The sequence below is a fragment of the Jaculus jaculus genome, chromosome 5 (assembly GCF_020740685.1).
Source record: "Jaculus jaculus isolate mJacJac1 chromosome 5, mJacJac1.mat.Y.cur, whole genome shotgun sequence".
NCBI lineage: Eukaryota > Metazoa > Chordata > Mammalia > Rodentia > Dipodidae > Jaculus > Jaculus jaculus.
This window is the reverse complement of record NC_059106.1, coordinates 47,715,329-47,736,231: the sequence shown is the minus strand read 5'-3', so window position 1 is coordinate 47,736,231 and position 20,903 is coordinate 47,715,329. Positions and strand designations below refer to the sequence as shown.

At 42.3% G+C, this 20,903-nt stretch overlaps 1 protein-coding gene across 3 annotated transcripts in view; it reads right to left on the bottom strand.

The window, feature by feature from the left end:
• Prdm2 (PR/SET domain 2) overlaps positions 1–20,493 on the bottom strand; it is a 127,328-nt gene extending 106,835 nt beyond the window's left edge. For all 3 annotated transcript variants that reach the window (XM_045150661.1, XM_004657627.2, XM_045150662.1), the window contains exons 1-2: positions 20,431–20,493; positions 1,926–1,997 (exon numbers count right to left, since the gene is read on the bottom strand). In XM_045150661.1, coding sequence (XP_045006596.1) covers positions 1,926–1,934 — 9 coding nt within the window. In that variant the 5' untranslated portion in view covers positions 1,935–1,997; positions 20,431–20,493. The remainder of the gene's footprint in view (positions 1–1,925; positions 1,998–20,430) is intronic.
• Between the last annotated feature and the right edge of the window lie 410 nt (positions 20,494–20,903).

The following is a 20,903-nucleotide window of genomic DNA, read 5'->3' as shown; positions in this document are numbered from 1 at the left end:
CCAATATTTAAATTCTGTGAAAGCTTCATTCTGACCAAAAAACAAAACCCCTTTGACACAGTCCGTGGGCAGCAGAAATGCAGGCTCCTTTAGGTGACTCTCTTTACATTAAAAATCAATCTTAAGATAGGAAAATAAATAAAGTTTATGATATATATCAATATAACTTCGACGGACAATGACTGAAAATCCATTCTGTATTTTCCCTCCCCCTTCACCAGTTCAAAAATGATTTGCCTTCAAAAGCATGTCAGTAAATCTTCACGTTTTAAAATAATAGATACCATGTGCTCCATGTGTTCACCACGTTCATACTTCATGATGTACAGTCTCTGCAGTACAACAAATATACTTATGATAAATGAAGTAATGAAAAGAAATCAAAAGGATCATTTCAAAAACTTCATATTTCCCAATGCAACATGGGCCTGAAGTTATTAAACTTCCTCACCTGATGAAACTGGACTTATGATTTCTAGCTAGAAAAATCTGTAAACAATAAAAAGGTGTCTGAAGTTTTAGTTGATAAGGAATACAAAATGGTTATATCAGAGTTAAGATAAAAACTAAAATATATTATATTCTTCAAATTTTTAGGTTTTGTCCTTTGTATTTAAAAAGTAGTGATGACATCAAAATAAAAGAGAGACTGAGACGGGGAAGGGATATGATGGAGAGTGGAGTTGTAACGGGGAAAGTGAGAGAGGAGGGCATTATTAGAGCTTATTGTCTATAATTACAGAAAGTGTCAATAATAAAATTTTTTAAACATGTTTTAATTTTTTTGTTTATTTTATTTATTTGAGAGCAACAGAAAGGAGAGAAGCAGAGAGAGAGAGAGAGAGAGAGAGAGAGAGAAATGGGTGCGTCAGGGCCTCCAGCCACTGCAAATGAACTCCAGACATGTGCGCCCCCTTATGCATCTGGCTAACATGGGTCCTGGGGAATCGAGCCTCAAACCAGGATCCTTAGCCTTCACAGGCGAGTGCTTAACCACTAAGCCATCTCTCCAGCCCAATAATGAAAATTTTTAAATAAATAAAGTGTATTTATAAAAATTTGAAGAGAGAATGTTTCAGGCATCCATAAATTTCTACAAAAAGTTTTCAAAAGGTATTTGAAAACAGAATGCTACTCTAGAATAGATTAAAACATCACCATTGATTGTGCTTTTATCAGAACACCTTTAAGGTTACAGAAATACCCACAGCAGGATAATCTCCAGTGATCACACACCCTCCTGTAAAGAGAAAAACATCTTACATTTCAGTATCTGCCTTCTTTTTTCAATGGAAAGGGTTTTCAAGGATAAAATACTTAAGAGTTTGTGTTTCATCAGCTCTAGTCTCTGAAAATAACTTTCAAACTTCCTGTTTCAGTCCATTTAAAATTATAAAATAAAAAGTGCTAAAAATGAACACGTAATATGCTTCAAACAAACAAAAAAAAAAAAAACTATAAGCTGGGTGTGGTGGCGCACACCTTTAATCTCAGCACTTGGGAGGCAGAGATAGGTAGATCACCATGAGTTCAAGGCCACCCTGAAGTAACACAGTAAATTCCAGGTCAGCCTGGGCCAGAATGAGACCCTTCCTCAAAAAAATCAAAAAAAAAAAAAAAAAAAAAAAAACTACAAAAACCTCACACTGGAGTGTGTCAGGGGACAGTAAAACAGACAAGTGTGAGCTCAATTCTTTATGAAGGAATCTCCATTCAGTACCCACAGAAATGCCAACACACGACAAGCCATGCACATTCCACTCTACATACAAGCACAAACAGTGAGTACAGCAAACTGATAAATGGTGTTAGGAAACAAAAGCAAAACTTGGGGAGAAATGGAGGTCTATATTACTCTCTTAAAATCAACATATGGTCTAACATCTAGGTCATGAATTGGTATAAATTTTTATTTTTAAACTCACCTGATTCATTTTCAATTCCTGCTGTGTTCTGTAAAGACACACAACAAAGACACCTCTCTGATTACATGAGCCCTAAAAAGAAAAACAGACAATGGTAATATGTACCTGCCTACAAGTCCACAGGGATTTAAACCACACACAGAACAGGCATATAAAGAGCTCCAAGCCACATCGACTTCAGTCCATACTGACCACTCCTCACACTTTATTGTCCACAATAAAATGGACTTCTTACTATCTTCTATAGGTTTCATTGCACTCTACAATGAAAAGCAAAGTCATTAGAATGACATCAAACTTTGGCTTTAGAATTGCATCATTCCTAAGAAGAAACCAGTTAGCTTTGTTAATGGGCAGAAGCATTGAGGAGTGATTCATTATGCAATGCAGTTGTCTGTCCTTTTGCTTTCAGTCCCGGGCTGCATGCAAACACAATCACACCCCATTACTCTGTTTCTCAAGTTCCTGAAGTAGAAAGATGGATTTACTAACAATGGCATGAGAAATTCTCTTTGAGAAAAAGAACAAAAAACATGCAGTAACATGCAATATGTTTCAATAAAAGTAGGTTCACAAAAAGGTGCAATCATATTCAGCATACTCACAGCAGAGTAAAAGAACACAAAGATACAATCCTTTCTTGTAAGCACACGGCATACAGCCATACACCTGGCAAGGACAGTTCAATGAAGGGCCACATATACAAGGGTAGGTAGTCCCATGAGATTACTGCCTTATCTAACCAGTTGTCTGAGCTATGCTGTATAAGTACATTTGTGATGTTCACAAAGAAAAAATCGTCCAATAATGCATTTCTCTAAACATACCTTAATACAAGACTGTATTCATTTCTAAATAACAATGTATTAGCTGGGGCTAGTGGAATACACCTGTAATTTCAGCACTTGGGAGAAGGTATGAGAATCAAGTCATTTTGAGCTACATGAGACATGATCTCAAAAAAAAAAATTATACACACACACAATATCATTTGAAATGTCCTTGAGTTATTTGCAATCATTCATAATTTATGAAAATCATGCCACTTCAAGTAGAACCTCCCTGTAATATTTTAAGTGTTTCCACTACATACACACATACCATTAAGTACAATTCTTTTGTTTCTTCATGCATTTGTTTATGCCTTATCTTTCCTTCCCTCACTCACAAGTCACCTTACATTCTAACTTTCTGTTAATAGCCCAGGGAATATGTCATTTAATGGTATTCTTCATACTGTAAGAATATAATGCCTGCCTCTGTCATAAAGAACAATGCTTTGATATATTTTATCCCAGTTCTGTAATAAGAAAAGTTGATTTGTTTATCCTTTTCTTGAGCTACTGAACCACACTCACCTGATTACCTTTAATAAGCAAGGGTACTATATTTAAATATGGGCCTGCTCATCTGAACCATTTTATTTGTATTATGCCCAAGTAATGTATTCCATAATACTGCATCTTGTTACACAGACCAGACAATTCCTTTGAAATTAAACATCTGACATCTTTCTCACATATATCTAACATGTTCTTCCTATCTGCCTGTATCTATTTATTCACCTGTATCTATCTATATCTATGTATCTATATAGATAGGCATAGATATCAATCAAACACAAACGATCCTGATGACTACTGAGGCTTGAGATTATTACCATATTAAAAGTGCATATTTGGGGCATGAGAGGTCCTCAGGATCCCACATAGCTGCCCACTGGTTACCACCAGGTACCAGCGGTCCTGAATCACTCCTTATGCCTCAGGCTTTCACTTGTCCTCTTACTAAGCTTTTATAGGTAAGTTTATGGATTTGGATAAGGAAGGTTCTCTTTGGAATTTTTCTTTTCTTTGGTTTTGCTTTCTTTTGAGGAAGGGGGCTCACTCTAGCCAAGGCTGACCTAGAACTCACTCTGTAGCCCCAGGCTGGCCCTGAACTCACCACTGTCCAACATCTGCCTTCCAAGTCCTGACATTAAAAGCATGTGCCACCATGCCAAACAAAGGGGGTTGGTTCTCCGTGAAACACAGACTAAAATCCCAATAAAATGCACCACTTTATGAGAGCTGTTTGGAAGGAGATATATTTCTGTGCCATTTCCCTTGTTCTAGCCTTCCCTTTCATAATAACTATTATGTAGGAAGCTTTTTCCAAGGACCAGGAGGCTCTGCCACTGTAACACAGTTAGCCTGGCACTCTTCACCAACTGACAAGACACACATGCAAGCAGGTTAGAGACCTTGACCAAGGTCCTATATCTGCTCTCTCTTTTAAGGGGACTTTGCTGCTGTTTAATTTTGTTTGGGTTCATAGTGATGGTGCTATTTAACAGCTTAATGAAAATAGTAATGTGTCACATACTTGATTCAAATGAAATACTCTTGAATAGGAATGTATTCAAGAGCTTTATTATATATTATATGTAATATATTAACATATCAATATTATTGTTATATATAAAATATTAAATATAATATTACAGCATATATTCTATATATTTATCATATTTAAAATCAATAACAACATTTCTACCAGTACAAAAAAACCACACACCTACCAGCAGTGATTTGCCCCATCCCTTTCTAATCCCCTTTCACAGTACAATGAAACTTTTTGAAAAATATTCTTTTTCATTTATTTGCAAGCAAAGAGAAAGAGAATGAGTGTACCAGGGCCTCCAGCCACTGCAAACAGACTCCAGACACATGCTCCACTTTGTGCACCTGGCTTTACATGGGTACTGGGGAATCAAACTCAGGTCATTAGGCTTTAAAGGCAAGCACCTTGACCGCTGGGCCATTTCTCCAGCCCAGAAACTTTTAATCTATTTCTGCCTTATAGATTTACCAATTCTTTCATATTGCCAAAGAACAAAATGATAAAGTAAAGATCTTTTTCTAAAAAGTATTTATTTATGTATTTATTTGAGAGACACAGAGAGAAAGAGAATGGGTACACCAGGGCCTCTAGCCCACTCACATGCGCCACCTTGTGCAGCCGGCTTTATGTGGGTACTGGGGAATCAAACCTAGGTCCTTTAGCTTTTCAGACAAGCGCCTTAACCACTAAGCCATCTCTCCAGCCAATTTTCTGATGGGGCTAGAGAGACAGTAAATGGTTAAAGGCACTTTCTTGCAAAGCCTGACAGCTGGGTTCAATCCCCCAGTACCCACATAAAACCAAATGCTTTTGCATCTGGAGTTTGTTTGCAGTGGCAAGTCTCTGACATGCCCTATCTACCACCTTTTTCTTTCTCTCTCTCTCTCTCTCTCTCTCTCTCTCCCTCCCTCCCTCCTTCCCCCGTCTCTCCCTCCCTCCCCCCCTCTCTCTGTCTCTCTCTTTCTTCCGCCCTTGCAAATAAATAAATATTTTGTAAATATTTTGATTTAGTTATTTAGAATTGGGAAGAGGGAGAGAGAAGAGGATGTAAGATTGTGCCAGGACCTTTTGCAACTGCAAACAAACTCCAGACCCATGCAACAGGTTGTGTATCTAACTTTATATGAGTACTGAAGAATCATTATAAGCAAGCACCTTTAACAGCTGAGCCCTCTCTCCAGCCCAAACTTAATTGGCTTTATTGTTGATTCTAGAAACTAGATGGCACTTAGTGAGTGCTCCCTCACCTGCCTGTTTCTCCTGAATCCCCTAAGCACCTACTACGTGTCAGGAACTATTCTTGGGCAATAACCCTTGGGAAGACCCCTGACCTCCACAGCAGGGAGTGCACAAACATGAAAAATACATGTGTCAGATCAGAAGGGCAGGGGGCCCATAAATACAGAAAATACATCAGATGAGAAGGTGCTGAAGAGAGAAACAAGGAGACAAGGGATAGAGAGAAGGACAGAGGACTGACCATCTCTGCCTGTGTCTCTACATCTGACAATACAACAATTTGGTCGGAGGGGAGGGGAAGGGAGCTCTTTCAGGAAAGCTGGGAAGAAGAGCTAAAACCTGAGAAGGTATGAGGTTGTGGAGAAGGGAGAGGACCTAGAAGCTGCAGTTGTGAGTGTGATGTCTACAGGTATCTGGCCTGGGTCCTTGGGCACACAGGTGAGGAAATTTACAAGAGGTGATGTGAGGTACCAGCACCTAAGCTAGGCAGAAGATGGTGCTGGATGGCCTGGTGGGTGAGGAGATTGAAATGACCGGATCCTGAATATCATTTAAAGCAGAGCCGCTGAGTATGGATGGTAGATAGATGTGAGGTATGAACAAAAGGGGACATCAAGGATGAAACCAAGCTCTTTCTCGGTCCTGAAGGCAGGAGAGAAGGAGATATTACTTTCTAAGGTGCTGCCTTCCTTCCATCTGCTTTGCATTTGGTTCTCCCTCTTTATTTCCCATTTCCTATCCTTCACCCTTCTTAGGTGCTAGCTCACAGGCATGATTCAAGCAGGTGAGTCATCTAATATCTCACACTGGATAGCCAAAACATACAGGATTTAAAACATTAAAGTCTGTAATGTATTATCTTAATGAATGGGAACCTCCTATAAACTCAAAGCTACTACAGAATTCGGACTGCTGTGTAATTAGACACCTATGATGCCTTCCATGCTATTAGTTCCCTCTTTTTCTGGAGAAAACAAGGATCCCAAAACCCTCTTTGAAAGGTGTCACTTTACATGTGTGTGTATGCACACACATGTGCATGCAAGAGACCCTCTTCTCTTTCCCTTCTAATCCTAGATGGTCAAAGTTAGACCCCCTATTTTTTTCCACTTTTTTTCTATCTCCTTCTTGACTCATACCATAGTAAAGAACATATCTAAAATATTTCACAGGGTCGGGGGTGGTGGCACACGCCTTTAATCCCAGCACTAGGGAGGCAGAGGGAGGAGGATCGCCATGAGTTTGAGGCCACCCAGAAACTACATAGTAAATTCCAGGTTAGCCTGAGCTAGAGTGAAACTCTACCTCAAAAAAACAAATATAGGGCTGAAGAGATGGCTTAGCAGTTAGGCGCTTGCCTGTCAAGCCTAAGGACCCCGGTTCGAGACTCGATTCCCCAGGACCCACATTAGCCAGATGCACAAGGGGGTACACGCATCTGGAATTCTTTTGCAGTGGCTGGAGGCCCTGGCGTGCCCATTCTCTCTCCCTCCCTCCCTCCCTCCCTCCCTCTCTCTCTCTCTCTCTCTCTCTCTCTCTCTCTCTCCCTCCCTCCCTCCCTCCCTCCCTCCCTCCCTCTTTCTCTCTCTGTCTGTTGCTCTCAAATAAATAAATAAAAATAAACGAAAAAAAAACTTAAAAAAAAAACCAAATATATACATTTATTTATTTCACAATAACAAAACCATTTGCAAACCTGACAGTGACTTTTTAGCTGATGTTTTAGATTAAATTATGCATTAAAGTATGCTAAGGCAAAAACCAAGATAACTGAACTGGCCATGGTGATGGGTACCCATGGTCCCAGCTTACTTGAAAGATCTGACAGGATTGCTTGCGCCCAGAAGTTAAGACTCACGTAAGCAACCTAGAAGACCCCCGTCTCCAAACAACAAAAAGTGAGACTTGGGACATTCTTCACAGAGCATCACTGTGTCAAGATGGACAATGCCTTATGGGAAACGTGCCCTTCATTCTGGGGCATTTAGCACTTTCCTGAGCAGGCGATGCCAGACATGCCTCTAATCATTTTTCACAAGCAAAAATGCCTACATGCATTCCCAAGCACACACCCAGCAAAGAACCCCTGGTCAGTGGTAGTCATGTGACTACTTGAGATGGGATCACAGATCCAAATGCTATTCTGAAGTTTCTTTCCAAGACTCCTCTGGCATGGCTCAAAGCCCTGGAAGCTCCTGGCAATCTTGCCTAACCTTCATGCTCGGCACGTACTTCCAAATCACACTTTCACATGCCCACTGAAGTAATGAATGGTACCTTGAGGTCAAAGTTCTATCAATGTGAGAAGCTTAATGATGGAGCCTATCAATGCAAAACTAGATAGGATTCTTTTCCCACATAGCAACAAAAACATTCTGGCAAATGCATTTCTTCATGATAAAATATTAAGTGGCTCTGGTTTTCCAATGGTAAATACTGAAAATTTGGAAACAGAAAATACATTAAAGCAGAAAAAGTACAGTAGACAGATACAAGTTTAGAATCTATATTCTCATTAGTTTACTAGTAGCATGCAATCTTTGAGACGTGATCTCTGTATTTCTAACATTTTAATAATATGCATGTACTTAACTTTTTAAGATTCTAGAACAAATCATCCTTAGTGGTATGTAACCTGTTAGTATCACAAAGATGATCTGATTGTTTATGACCAGGATCAATATAACAACAAAATCATCACTAATCCCTGAAGATGCCAAAACAATCTCAGCAACTGGTAAGTGCTGTTATCTGATATGGCAACTGGAAAATCAAATCTGAGTATCCAAATGGTAAATGCTCCTGTCCCTGTAGCCCCTCACCAACCATCTAAAATACAGCAGATTAATCTGACCACAGACACAAACTAGCACTAATAAACATGTAATACTGGTTAAGCTGTCCTCATCTATCTCTGCAGGACTGTAAATTCTACAAAGCTAGTTGGAAGCCATAGAAAAGGCAATAGCCAAGTCTTTAAAATTGGTTTAAGCCTAAGGGAAAGGGGAATTGGGAAAATAACATTTAATCTGACATATACATTCACCGATAAGTCACTGGTTTTCTAATTATTTTTAGAACCAGTTTAGATAGATTTTTAGTGGCTATTTGGAAAGTACTATAATTAACTTCATAGTAAGTCACTTTCTTAAGTTACAACCAATCCCACATCATAACATGAAAATCAGAAGACATTACTGACTTTTAAGACTTAGGAATGTCTGGACAAAGAATAAAACCAGGGTTGGAGACAACAGCTTAACAGTTAAGGCACTTGCCTGCAAAGCCTAAAGATCCAGGTTTGATTCCTCAGTACCCACTTAAAGCCAGATGCACAAAGTGGTACATGCATCTAGAGTGTATGTGCAGTGACAGGAGACCCTGGCATGCCCATTCTCATTCTCTCTCTCTCTCTTCCTTTCCTATCTCTCTCTGCTTGCAAATAAATAAATAAATTATAAATAATTTTAAAAGAATGAAACAGAAATGAATAAGGGAACTAGAATGATTATACTAAATTTTAAAAGACAAAAAAAAAGTGATGACAAAGGCACTAGTTACAAGACAAAGACTGTAAGATGGCACTTTGTGAGAGGAGTCTTACATAAGAAAAACTGTAAAATTCATCACTGCGCAAGTGGCCCTGGTGACCACTAGGCACCACTGCAGTAAATGTTCAGGTGAAGAAACTTTTAGCTGAGAGGTGCACTGACTTCATCTTGCTCACATTAAGATTCTCCCAAGCCAGAAACTTCAAACAAACAGATGAACTGTGCCAACTTTTCTCCAAAGTTTTTACTGACTTACAGTTACTGTGCTCACTGCCACAGAAAACTTGTACTCGTTCCTACTGGAAGGTGCCATCCATCACCACACTACAATGTGGAAGCTCCAAGCAATGACCTGAAAACAGGCTGTGCTCACATTAGGTTAAAGAGAAACAAATACTGCCAGCTGTCCAGTAATGTGTTGAATGAAAATCATTCATCTTCCTTTCCCAAAATAATGTAATTCCACAAGAAAAATCATCTAGTGTCATGCTAAAAAAGCACAGCCCCAACTTTCCCTGGAAAATACAAATTACAAGGGCTCCATGGTAGCATGCTTGTCTAGGAGATTCAAAGCTCTGGTTCAATCCCCAGCAACGACCCCCCCCCCCCCGCCACACACACACACAGAAAACGAGAATACAGACCGTTTTATCAAGTTAGAGAAACTATAATGAGAAGTCAAACCTGAAGTGTTTCTCATTTTAAAAACAGGAAGATTGTGTGTGTGGAGAGAGACCAAGAAGACAGGAAGATGCAGCAAACACTGACTCAGAGGGTGTGGACTGGCTGAAAACTGTCTCTCACCCACTAGAATGACTTCCACCCAAGGCCAAAGACAGTGGTGACAGAGAGAACAGAGAGGACTTGCTTCACCGACAAAAGTGAGGAGACACAGGACACAGATATTTAAAACCCTGCAAGCCTGCCCCCTTCAATATTAGTGTCCTCAACATATGCTAGAGGTCTAAAGCAACTTCCCCAGGCCAAAGGACCCGATGTGCAGAGCAGTTCTGTCAGGACACAAACTGAAATGAGGAAGTGGGGTTCAGTGGGTTTACTCCAGGTGGGAGAACCTGCTGGTGATGGCACAGTTTCTGTGCAACAGACTGAAAACACAAAGGTCTCATGTTACCAGAGGTTTGGGAACACAAGTAAGAAAATAGAACCGATTAAGTACTCTGTTCTAAAGACCTAAGTTATAGTGAGCTCTGAGGTCAACAGCCTTAAGGCTCTGGTAGGCCTCGAGCAATTAAACACACCACATTAACATGTCAGTAAGAAACCAGCTGATATGGCAGGAAAGTACTATAAATCCAAACCTACACCGTGGGTGCCCAGGGGTATTTCCCATCAGAATAGCTCTTCTACTATTTAAAAAAAAAAAAAAAATTAATGGGAAATTTTAAAAAAAACGCTGCTCATGAGCAGGAGGGTATAGCTCAGTCACAGAGCACTTGCCTAGCATGTGTGAAACAATGTGTTTGCTCCCCAGGTCCACAAAAGAAAATGTTCCTAGCATCCATTAATAAGCAGCTTAGAAACAAATGTTTGGCCATTGTAGATTACCTAACACTTTAACTGACATGTTATAGACACCTGTTAATACTATCCCTTATTTATTTCATTAAATTTATACTAGTCCTGTGTCATATTTCCCTGAGCATGAAATTTATAACATCAGAAATCTCAAGCTTTCTGTAATAATCTGGCCTGGGAGATGGCTCAGAAGGTAAGAGGGCTACTCACAAGCATGAGGGCCTAAAAGGGCCTGAGTTCAATTTCCCAGCTAGGCATGGCCAAGCATGCCTATAACCCCAATCCTGTGAGGAGCAGAGACTGGAGAATCACTGAGGCTGCCAAAACCCACAGTGCTGCATTTAGAAAGGGACTCCATCTCATCTTAAGAAAACACCTGGATGACAGAAGAAGACCACCTGACCTCTTCTAGTCTCCACACACCTCTAAGAGCATCTATATATAAACATGTAAGTATCTCACACACAGCACATACTGCACACATATGAAGCTATATTGTTTTTACCTCTCACTCTAATATTAGTCTATTCCTCCCCATAATACAAAAACAAAAGGAGCATTTGTCAGTGTTCCTGGATGCAGTTAAGTCAATACCATCAAAATACTCAAATTAAAAAGTTAATTTCCTTTCCTTATTTGGAAGAGTAATTGCCAAGAAATATAGAGGGAAAAACCAACATGAAAAAGTGGGATAGAAAAAGTGGGATAGGCAGGAGCAAAAGGATCTTCTAATCACTCCCTGTGTTCTGATGAGAACTCCTCTGCACACTCAAGATTATAACAACTCCCATCACACAACAGAAGTCACCTATAACCCACTGTTAGCTGTATATTCTGTCAAACAGCACCAAAATAAGCAAGTTTTGTTTAAAATATACTTATGTAACATTTTCCCCCTGTTAGGTGCATAAATGTTGGTCATCATTATGAAAGAAAAATAAAGCCAATTCTTTACTAGGCACTCAAAATGGTAAGCTTCAAACAACATTTCTACCACAAAGACAGCTCATTCCACAAACACACACATCCCAAATGAAGTCTGGGCTGACCCTTTCTGTTTCCTTGTTTTCACCACAGCTGCTGATGCAGAAAAGAGATGTTCAGATGTGTGAAGCCTTCTGAAAAATGTTTCTGAAAGGTGGAAAAAAGCTACAACATGGACATACTGATCATGGTAACCCAAGTCCTCAGCACTCACCCAAAGACTCTAAACATTTATCTGTTCACCTTTCAGTAGTTGCTCGGAGCTCTTGGGGTTTTTTCTACACACCAACGAACACAGGAACATTCACCTTGCGTGTAAACTACACATTCATGATGGGGACTTCCTGGCATCCCAGGTGAACTCCCTGAGGCACACTGGAACTCATCTGAGACACAGCCACTACTTAAACTCTCACCTGTTGGGTGCAAGGCACACTTACATCACCTCAGGATTCTCCCAAGATTTCATGAAGGCATGTTTTTTTTTGTTGTTGCTTGTTTGCAGAAGGAGTTAACTCTTATAATCTGATATTTTACAGTCTTTATAGGTTTACAGTCTAAATGTGCAACTACTGTTCTCAGCAATGCTTAAAAACAGTAGCAATGTCTTCTGTCTCTAATGTGTATGTATTGTTCTAGAGTTCAAGAAGCCCTTCAAAAAATACAAGCTATGGGCTGAAGGGATGGCTTAGTGTAAGGCGTTTGCCTGCAAAGCCAAAGGACCAAGGTTCGATTCCCCAGAACCCACGTAAAGCCAGATGCACTAGGCGGTGCATGCATCTAGAGTTTGTTTGCAGCAGCTGGAGGCCCTGGTGTACCCACATTCTCAGCATTCTCTTTCAAATAAATAAATTAATTAAATATTTAAAAAGAATAAAAATGAATAGGACAGGGACAGTTCCAGGGGGCTTGGGGTTCCAGACTAAATCTGAACATTCTGAACATGACCTTATAGGTAGAACTCCCCAGATACTTTTGTTCCAAGCCCCAATCCCTGTAGGTCTGTTAGGAAAGATAGAAGAACTACTAAAAAGTAAAATCCACAGTAATAGCAAAAGGAGAGCCAGGTCTCAGACAGGCTGCCAGGAATATAACTTTAGCTACCTGGGATGGGCAAGGAGGACTTTCTGACTGAGAATGTGTCATCAACAAAATCAAATCTAATATTTAAGGATGATTAAGTTGCCAAGAAACTTGGAGTGGGTACAGAGAAAGACTGGGGTCTTGAAGTAATAAGCAATGAGTGTTTGGATTTCAGAAGGCTGAAAAAAACAAAAAAGGGCCCACACTATAGAGAAATTGGTAGCCAACTGGACAGCAGGTAAGATAATCTGAAATGTGGAATGTGACTGACAGGGAGAATGGTTGTGAAGACATTTTAAAATTATTTATTTATTTATTTATTTATTTATTTGAGAGCGACAGACACAGAGAGAAAGACAGATAGAGGGAGAGAGAGAGAATGGGCGCGCCAGGGCTTCCAGCCTCTGCAAACGAACTCCAGACGCGTGCGCCCCCTTGTGCATCTGGCTAACATGGGACCTGGGGAATCGAGCCTCGAACCGGGGTCCTTAGGCTTCACAGGCAAGCGCTTAACTGCTAAGCCATCTCTCCAGCCCTGTGAAGACATTTTAAAACAGAACTGTCAGGCACAGAGTGGGACTAAAGTAGAAGGTGCTAAGCTCTATTTTGGAGTCTGACCTTGGCAAGAGGCCAGACATTTCTACAGAAAACACCAATCAAAAGGGAAAACTGGGGCTGGAAGGATGGATTAACAGTTAAGGCACTTGCCTGTGAAGCTTAAGGACCCCGGTTCAAGGCTCAATTCCCCAGGACCCACATAAGCCAGATGCACAAGGGGGCGCATGCATTTGGAGTTCATCTGCAGTGGCTAGAGGCCCTGGCCCACCCATTCTCTCTCTCTCCCTCTCTGCCATTCTCTCTCCCTCTCTGCCATTCTCTCTCCCTCCCTCTCTCTCTCCCTCCCTCCCTCCCTCTCTCTCTCTCTTCCCCTTCTTTCCCTCCCTGCCTCCCTCAAATAAATTTTTAAAGAAAAGGAAAACTGGGCTGGAGGGATGGCTCAGCAGTTAAGACGCTTGCCTGCAAAGCCAAAGGACCCAGGTTTGATTCCCCAGGACCCATGTTAGTCAGATGCACAAGGGGGTGCATGCATCTGGAGTTCGTTTGCAGTGGCTGGAAGCCCTGGCGCACCTATTCTGTCTCTCTCCCCCCCCTCCTCCCTCCCTCTCTCTCTGTCAAATAAAGAAATAAATAAATTTTTTAAAAAGCATAAAGAAAATAAAAAAGGTAAAACTGGTCCCCACACACACTGGCATGAAGGGTGGGGATGGGGATGCACTGGGGTGCCTTAGGAAAGAGAACCACCAAGATGCAGGGGACCACAAGTATCCATAGAGAGAAAAAGTTGCAGGATTTGACTTTGTGCTTTGTGGAAGACACGCAAAAGACTAAAAAATACACACACACACACACACACACACACACACACACTGTGCCATGTCTGGGAGGAACATTCCAGTAAGGTCAGAAAGCCTAAGGACAATGCTTTCAACAACAGTGCCTAGTTCTCTCAAGTCCTATTGTATTAGAAATACCTAAGAAGAGTTGGAGAGATGGCATAGTGGTTAAGGTGCTTGCCTGCTAAGCCTAAGAACTCATGTTTGAATCTCCTGATTCCATGTAAGCCAGACACAGTGATGCAAGCACACAATGTCGCACATAAACACAACGGGGTGCACACATCTGGAGTTTGTTCACAACAGCTGAAGACCATGACATTCTCTCTCTTACTCTCTGCCCCCCCCAAAATAAAAAAAATAAATATCTAAGAAAAATGTTCTTGTTTTTCAAAATCATTTAAGTGCCTTCATATTCTTTACCTATTTATTTCAAAATTTCCCAGTGAAGGAGAGTAGCAGTAACTGTCCCCACTTGACAAGTATGAAGAATTTAAGGGGAAGTGACCAGCTTTCAGCCCTGCACACATGCAGCTGTACAATAAAATGGATACTGTCATTCTGAACACTGAGGAAGGGCTCCACTAAATTCCACCCTCAAATAAATTTAAAAAAAAAAAAAAAGGAGAACTGGGCTGGACTGTGCCCAGAACCACCCTTCTAAGTGACAGCAAAGCTTCACAATGAAGAACCTAAGTTCGCATGGAGCCTTCCTTTGGGGAATTTCTACCTACAGGCAGAACCTAAAATCAGGACTTTCAGAATTCTGGCAAAGTCCTCCAGACTGAGAAACATTTGAATTGAATGTCACTTTTATTTACATGGCTACTCCAAAACACATTTAATTTCTATCATTTTAATAAGACATTAGGGAACACAGGATCCGTGATGACTTATGCACAGGCTTGATGAATCTCACAATTCTATTCAAATCTTGAGAGCTTCATGTAAATTATTGGAGTTTTCCCACCAGAGTTAATAAGAGTCTTAGAAAAACTATACATAAGTGCAAATAAAATGTGTGGGTTTTACCAATTTCCAGACTGGCTGCCCGCTATAATCAAACTAACAGTTCCACTTAGCTTTACATGTTTTAGACATGCTGGCCAAGAAGTAATTCAGCTCTTTCAACGCTAACCTAGCCTGTGATTTACTGCAAGAGCTACAAAATATTCTTTTCACTAAAATGGCTAGAAAATATGTAAGTATTCAATGAAATTTTCTTTATTGTATGTTCCAAAGGGCTAATAAATGGAAACATAGTACAGGTATGACATGAACCAAGAATCTAAGAATAATACTACATAGGGCTGAGAAAAAATAAAAAGCCATCTATCCTTCCAGTGCCCCAGATTTACTATATACAATGACTCTAATTCATGCTTCAGGGAGGTGGGTAGGGAATGGAAGGCATTCCTTTTAAGAAAGAATATGTACACAGAATATGTATTCATGGTAGTGCAATTATCCACATATTCCATAACTCAGAAAGCTACCCATTACCCAATATGGCTCCTACGGCAGATTCTCTTCATATGTTGTATTTATCAGTGCATTCTGACCAAATATTATTCCATGCCAAAAAAAGAAAGAAAGACATCATGCTGTCTATACATAGTTTACAAATAAAGATTTGGAAAGTTTTATTTTCTTCCCTAGGGAAGGGTGCATTACTGATGCATGTTTTCCATGAAGATCAATTAGCTCTCTTTAAAATATAATATATTAAGTTAAAGCTAGGTAAGCACTCCAACAGCAAGCCTTCTTTCCTCAAGACAAAGCCATCATTTTTGTGCACAACTCAAGCTGGTTTTATAAAGGAGATCTGAGAAAAAGCTAGTATGGCTTCCATCATCAGTCTTCAAGGGGCTGCTTCCCCAAGTCTCATCTACAAGAAAAGAGTTCTTTCTGTGCTATTCAACATAATGAACCACATGCTTCAATTATTCATCATGCATCAACTCTATGCAAATTTATTTAAATTTCATAATAATCTAATCTGCATACTGGGAATGCTGATCCCATGTTATGAAAACTTCATAATTTCCAGGAGATCTCACACTGCCACAAAAGGATGCCAATGCACAGCTGCCAAAAGTAGCTATTCTGTAAAGTCACAAAAGCCAAAACTGATAGGAACTTGAACAGAGCAGGCAGCCTATTCTCATTCATCAAGGCATAAACCACCCCATCTATTCTTTATCTTTTTATTTTACTGTGTATGTGTGCTGCCACGTGCATGCCACAATATACATATTGAGGTCAGACGCCAGTTTTCGAGTGTTGATCCTTGCCTCCGTCTTGCTTGAGTCAGGGTCTCTAATCTCGTTGTTCACTGCTGCATTAGCCAGGCTAGCTGGCCCATAAGCTTCTGGGAAATTCTCCTGTCCCCACTCCCATCAATGTCAATGTGCTGGGATACAGATGCCCACTGCAGCTTTCCACTTACACCGGGTTTAGGATCCAAACTCAGGTACTAAGGCTGGAACAGCACATGATTCTGCTAAGCCATCTCCATAGCCCTATACCATCCACTCCTACAGTTCTTTGAGATTCCATAAACCACTTCTGGGAGTCAACCATTCAGGCAGTGGAGCCATCATTTAACAAAGTGGTTGAGAATCATGCAAATTCTGTCCCTCATCCCCACACAAGGAATATTTGGCAATGTCTGAAGACCTATGGATTGTCACAACTGGGGGAGGGGCCACTAACACCCTACGTACGGATAGGAAAGCTATTCAGCATTCTACCATGTACCAGAGGTCCCCACACAGCAAAGACTAACTGAGCCCAAATGTCAACAGTGCAGAGTTTGAGAAACGACTCTGTAACACAACATAAGTACCACTGTTTGTATGAACAGACTCCACAGCTCTCAGCTGCTCTGCTCTACAAACATGAAACTTCTAACTTTAAGGCAAGCTAAGCTGAGCATGGTGGCACATGCCTTTAATCCCAGCACTCAGGAGGCAGAGATAGAAGGATAGCTGTGAGTTCAAGGCCACTCCAAGACTTCGTAGTGAATTCCAGGTCAGCCTAGGCTACAGTGAGACCCTACCTCGAAAAACAAAACCAAACCAAACAAAAAGGCAAGCTAGAACACGGCCTCAGGCCTCATACCAAACACTGCACAGGGTGACGTCCTGATGAGCAGCACACAGACCATGAAGCACTGGGCACACCTCAGCAGGAGCCAGCGCCAAGATCATGATTGGAAGAGAAGGTCCCAGCCACTCAGATAGATCACCCTGTAGCTGCCCTTTGCATAAGAGTTTGCATACGCTCCCTCAATGCCCGGTCTTCTATCAATTCCCACTGTGGAGTTTCTAGTGAAAGCCTGAAGATTTGTTTTAGAGAGGATTTTTTTTTTTTTTTTTTTTTTTTTTGGTTTTTCGAGGTAGGGTCTTACTCCAGCCCAGGCTGACCTGGAATTCACTATGGAGTCTCAGGGTGGCCTCGAACTCACGGCGATCCTCCTACCTCTGCCTCCCAAGCGCTGGGATTAAAGGCGTGCACCACCACAACCGGCTTAGAGAGGATTTTTCTTTTCTACATATGGATTAAAAATAACTTGGGCTAGTCAGAAGACATGAAAAATATTAAGTAACCTAAGGTGCTTTCCATCCTGGAAACTATGATTTCACAGGTCCTATAAGGGTTCTAAATCAGATCTGGAACTTGAAAAGAGATCAGCAGCTTATAAAAACAGTCCCATGAGTAAATAAACATCTAATGTAAAGTAATCACCACATGAAAATGTGTGCAGAACTGCACAGATCCAGCTGAGAAAAGCCAGGAAGATGAAATTGACTTTTACTTCTTAAAATAGTATCTGCAATAAAAAATGCATATTGAATGCCAGGCGTGGTGGCGCACGCCTTTAATCCCAGCGCTTGGGAGGCAGAGGTAGGAGGATTGCCATGAGTTTGAGGCCACCCTGAGACTCCATAGTGAATTCCAGGTCAGCCGGAGCCAGAGTGAGACCCTACCTCGAAAAACCAAACAAACAAACAAAAATAAAAATGCATATTGAGAAGCTAAGAAGGCAGAATTTATATTTTTCACATTTTACATGACTACAGCTTTTAAATATCATCATAGACAAAACTTAGTTGATGGAAAGAAAACCTCAGGCTTCAGAAACTTTATATATCAATGTGAAATTGATGGGTAAATGATGGCCATTAAACATATTGAAGAACAATCAATCAATAGCATAGATACGTGCTTACAAGGTTATAAGGAAACACAAGTTATAATTAATAGGCACAATCAATTGATCTTGTATAAAATATAAACATACAGAAGTGCATGCTTTTATAAAAAACATACACACTGAGCCAGGTGTGGTGGCGCACACCTTTAATGCCAGCACTCAAGAGGCAGAGGTAGGAGAATCACTGTGAGTTCGAGGCCATCCTGAGACTACATAGTAAATTCCAGGTCAGCTGGAGCTAAAGTGAGACCCTACCTCAAAAAAACCAAACAAAAAAAAAACACGCACACAATGAGAAAGTCTGGAGACAATCTGTTCAAGTGTTAACAACAGTTATCTATAGAGGAGGAAGGTTAGGGCTGATTTCAATTCCTTCTTTGTGTTCTTCTCTATTTTCCAACTTCCTACAGTGAGAATATTACAAAACGAACACATTATTACAAATTTACACTGCATTGTTTCAGTTCTTGTGTACTAAATTCAACAAACTTGAATGAAAGTACCCATTTTTCAGTCAACAAAAAGAATCAACAAAGCAGACAGTAATTGAGCAGCAGCATCATGTCCTTGGCTCTTTTCTAAGAAGTTTAAATGTATCCATGTATTTCAATCAAACTAAAAAGATGCGCTGGGTATAAAGAGCCCTGGAATAGCACCAAGTACAATTGAGTGTCTTCCCACTAAGGACATCCAGCTCCATTTCCACGGCTTGAAATGAAAGGAGCTAATAAAATGATCTTTTAAGGTCTTCTCAAAACTAACTTAAGATTTCACATGGAAAAAAAAAAATGGCCAAGTAAAATGTTTGCAATAAAGCCTCCAGAGTGGCAGAGCAGCTGCATATAATCGCAAAAACAGAAATCCACTTTTAAAAACAAAGACTGAGGTCTCTCAGTTCAGTTCCTCTCCAAAATATTTACACACGTATTTCCTATTATGTTTTTAAAGGGCCCTACATGTTTGATACCAACGTAGACATAAATGATCAAATTGAAATGAAGTCTGTGCTGTCGTAGGTAAAAAGCCACCAACAGATTCTGTTTATAATTTTACAGCTGCATTTAACAATATACCTTAAGTAAACAAAAACTTTAAAGATAGTTGTGTTGGGGGGGGGTTCATTCTATTCTAGGTCTAATCACTTCAGTGTCATAGTTAAAAAGCTCTAAGGACCGGCAAAAGGCAATCTAGTGTCAAATACACCCCAACGCTCAATGCAACACGAAACGTACACTGCGGGGGGGTGGGGGGGAGGCTGACCGGAGGGGATGTGCAGCAGGAAATCCCATCGCTGTGGGTAGAAATTGCAACTGCGGCGTGAAGGGAACAGGAGACTTCCCACTAGCTATGAGACTGTTCCCACGGATCAAGGCCTGACACCAAGGTTACCAGCAGGGCTGGGGTCGGTGCTTGCTACGCGTGGATTGGGGAAGAACGCTGACCTGCTAGGGTTTTACTTCGGGTCTCGCTCGCTCGCGCCCTCCGGGGACACGTTTACGGCTAGCTTCCCCTAACGAGACCAATCCTGTGTCGACGGCAGCGATGCCTGTCACTGTGTCCGCGCGCACACTAGGTCTACGGACACCAGGAGACCATTTCCAGATCACGACCTCACGACAACTATGTGGCAAACACAAAGACGCAAGACACAAACTCGGGATGCGGACGGGCTCCGGCACACACTCGGCGTTGGCACACAAAAGAGGCAAGGTGCGGCCGCCGGAGCCTCGGGGCAGCCCCGGGGCCCACGTGGGCATCGAGCTGGCGGGCGGGCGGGCGGCCCCGCAACCGCTGGCACACCCCGCGGACCCCGGACCCAAACCCACAACCAAGGGCCTCGAGCGGACGCCCGTCCTCGGGGAAAGCTTCCCGACCACCGCCCCCCCGCGCCGCCGCCGCCGCCGCCGGACCCGGAGCTCCGCGCCTCAACCCCGCGTCCCCATCACCAGCACCCCCAAAACCGGCCCGTCGCACCCCGGAGCCCCGGAGGGCGGCGCGTCCTCGCCCGGCCCGGCCCGGCCCCCCTCCCGCTGGCCGTCATCACCGCATTGCCCCTCACCGCGACCGGCCAGCATCCCGGGAGCCCGCGGGAAGGACGCCCAGCCCGCACTTCTTACCGGAACCCGCCGCGTCCGCGTCTCAGCGAGCCCGGGGCCGTCGTGGCCGTCGCCCACCCAGCAGCGCCGGCGCCCGCGGCCGAGCAGCCGCCATCTTGGCCCCGGCCGGAAGTGACGTCGGCGGGGGCGGGACCTGGGCTCCGAGTGCGCCCCACCCCCACGAGGGTCCTCGGCCGGGGACCGCGCGCTGCACGTGCGGGCGAGGCGACTCGGCCGCCTGGGTGCGTCGGTGCCGCTGCAGGCCTCGCCCTCAGGGAGGAAGCCCCGCCGCCAGCGCTCGGGTCTGCGCGGGGTTCAGAATTCCTGCGAGATTCCGCTTCGGGTCCCTTCGCAAAGGCCCGGCCGCGAGGACCAGGGAGGAAAATGGTTGCACGGTGAAGCTGCTAGATGAGTCGTCCCGGACCCCTTGCTTGGCCCGTGGGCCCCAAGATAATGGAATTGTTCATCCCTGACAAAGGCGCCGTTTGCTGGCT